General features: G+C 52.7%; 1 protein-coding gene across 1 annotated transcript in view; it reads right to left on the minus strand.

Annotated features, from left to right (window-relative positions):
* Positions 1 to 2,500, minus strand: part of ush2a (Usher syndrome 2A (autosomal recessive, mild)) — a gene marked incomplete at both ends in the record, with an annotated part of 162,699 nt that overhangs the window by 56,069 nt on the left and 104,130 nt on the right. The window contains 2 exons of the mRNA XM_083684226.1: positions 813 to 1,034; positions 1,364 to 1,532. Coding sequence (XP_083540352.1) covers positions 813 to 1,034; positions 1,364 to 1,532 — 391 coding nt within the window. The remainder of the gene's footprint in view (positions 1 to 812; positions 1,035 to 1,363; positions 1,533 to 2,500) is intronic.

The following is a 2,500-nucleotide window of genomic DNA, read 5'->3' on the forward strand; positions in this document are numbered from 1 at the left end:
CGGTTGGTGTGAGTGTGAGGACGCTGTGCCCTTGTTCTGAACAACTCTATAGTAGCATCTGTGAGGGGGGAGGCTAATGATGCTATAGTGCAGATCCTTATGGGGTCATTGTTTATGTTTGTGTGATAAATAGTGTCACGTGTCCGACATTGGCAGTGTGTGCTATCTGAGTCCTGCAGCGTGTACCCCACTGTGTGTGTGTGTGTGTGTGCGTGTGTGTGTGTGTGTGTGTGTGTGTGTGTGTGTGTGTGTGTGTGTGTGTGTGTGTGTGTATGAGAGACAGAGAGAATGTGTGTGTGCCCCGCTGTGTGCTTGGCAGTGCCCTCGACGGTGCCATCCCAAGCCCAATTCATCATCTGCTACGACAAAGATGTCTGAGTCTGACGCCCATGCGCGTGTGGACACACACACACACACACACACACACACACACACACACACACACACACACACACACACACACACACACACACACACACCCCTACCCATCTGTGCCAGGCTGCCGGTTCTCACAGACACCACGGGGGAGGGAGGCGGAGAGACGACCCCAAAAGAGAGCATGTCCCTCTGCCACCCCCCCCACACCCCCCACACCCCCCCCCCGCCCCTCTCTCTCTCTCACTCTCCAGAGTGTCATTCTAATGTCATTGCAAACTCTAAGGCCTAACTTTGAAGTACCTTTATTGTGAAAGCTGGTCTGACGGGAGTGACCGTTCAGACAGTATGACCCGGGAGGCCCTCCTCAACGAAGGGTTAACGTGTCTCTGAATGGCCACCGACGTCTCACCTCTTAGGCGGGGCTGGGACCTCACCTGTTGCGTGTGCGTGCGGCGTCCCTCTCCCGGCGTCTCCACAGCAGGTGAGCGTGTCCTCGATGACGTGGCCTCCGCAGCACTGAGAGCCGTAGCCGTCGTGGAGACCCCCTCCGCAGCACAGCTGCCCCCCTGTCAGGGAGAACGGGACCCCCCCGCAGCAAGCGTCCCCCAGCCCCACAGATACACGCCCCTGCTCAGGGTCCGGACAGCAGATCTCACCTGGGGAGGGACGAGAATAATATAGAACAATATACGCCATTTAGCTGACACTTTTATCCAAAACGACTTACATTGCAGTGAGGGCATACATTTATCAGTATATATGGTCCACAGCAGGGATCAAACCCACAACCTAAGCGTTGTTAGCGTTCGTGGACTACCAACTGAGCCACAGAGAAGGGGGCCTGTGCTTGACTGGGGATTGAACCCGGGTTGCCTGGCTCATGTTAGGCCACTGAGCTAAAGCCTTAGGCCTTAGCAGTTTCGATAAACAATAGTAGGAACCAGTGAGCTTTTGTATTCATGTATTCCTGAGGTTACCCACTCACCGGTTGCTACAGCAACGTAGTATCCTCCACAGCATTGGTGGTCAGGGAGAGGGGGGAGGAGTTGACTCCCACAACACACACTGTGGGAGGAGTTACGGGAGGGCAGGTAAAGCCCCTCACAGCACATGTGCCAGGGCTCGTTGCTGTAGGCCACACCCCCACAACACACCTGGAAAACAAACACACACACGAACATGCACACGCACGCACGCGCGCACGCACGCACACACACGGATACGCACGAAACACACACACACACACACACACACACACACACACACACACACACACACACACACACACACACACACACACAGAAAAAGGTAGAACAGAGTCAATGCAGTCTAACTGAATGACTAATAATTATGCAACTGATTGGCTGTGCCAGGTGACAGAGACAGGGGAAAACAAAGATGGAGAGAGAGAGAGAGTAATTAACTGTAGTTAATATGCCCTGATCCCTTCACCTGTGTTCAGGTACACATGTTTTCCCCTCAACTTTTTAAAATGGCCGCAATGTCTCATGGCCTTGTTCTACAGGCTGGGGCTCATGTTTCTGTAATGACTCTACAGTATTGAGAGATATAGTGTGTGTCCTTCAGTTACTGTGTTCCTTTGTCTTCATCTCCCTGGTGTGTGTGTGTGTGTGTGTGTGTGTGTGTGTGTGTGTGTGTGTGTGTGTGTGTGCGTGTGCGCGTGTGTGTGTGTGTCGATTCCCGCGCTGAGGGAGACAGACGTATGGCGTTTGGCTTGCCAACTTGGCTTGCTTTCAATGACATCAGGATTGCAGCAATTGCAGACGACAAGTTAATCTGTTTAGTGAAAACAATCGCTGGGAGGACTGTGCTTCCTGCATGAATAAGAGCAGTTCAGATGTGTGTGTGTGTGTGTGTATGTCTGTGTGTGTGTGTGTCTGTTAGTGTGTGTGTGTGTGTGTGTGTGTGTGTGTGTGTGTGTGTGTGTGTGTGTGTAAGACTCTCCCAGTGAGTAGGAGAGGTTTAGCCTACACCAGGGATATCACAGGCCCCCGGGGACTACAGTGTCTGCAGGTTTTTAGACCTGGGAAACCCGAGTGCTCATTCTCTCGGCAATACGTGAAACGAATGGATGAATGAAGCAGACCGTGGCTACTCATCC

The sequence above is a fragment of the Argentina silus genome (genome assembly GCF_951799395.1).
Source record: "Argentina silus genome assembly, chromosome: 14".
In the NCBI taxonomy this organism is placed as follows: Eukaryota; Metazoa; Chordata; class Actinopteri; order Argentiniformes; family Argentinidae; genus Argentina; species Argentina silus.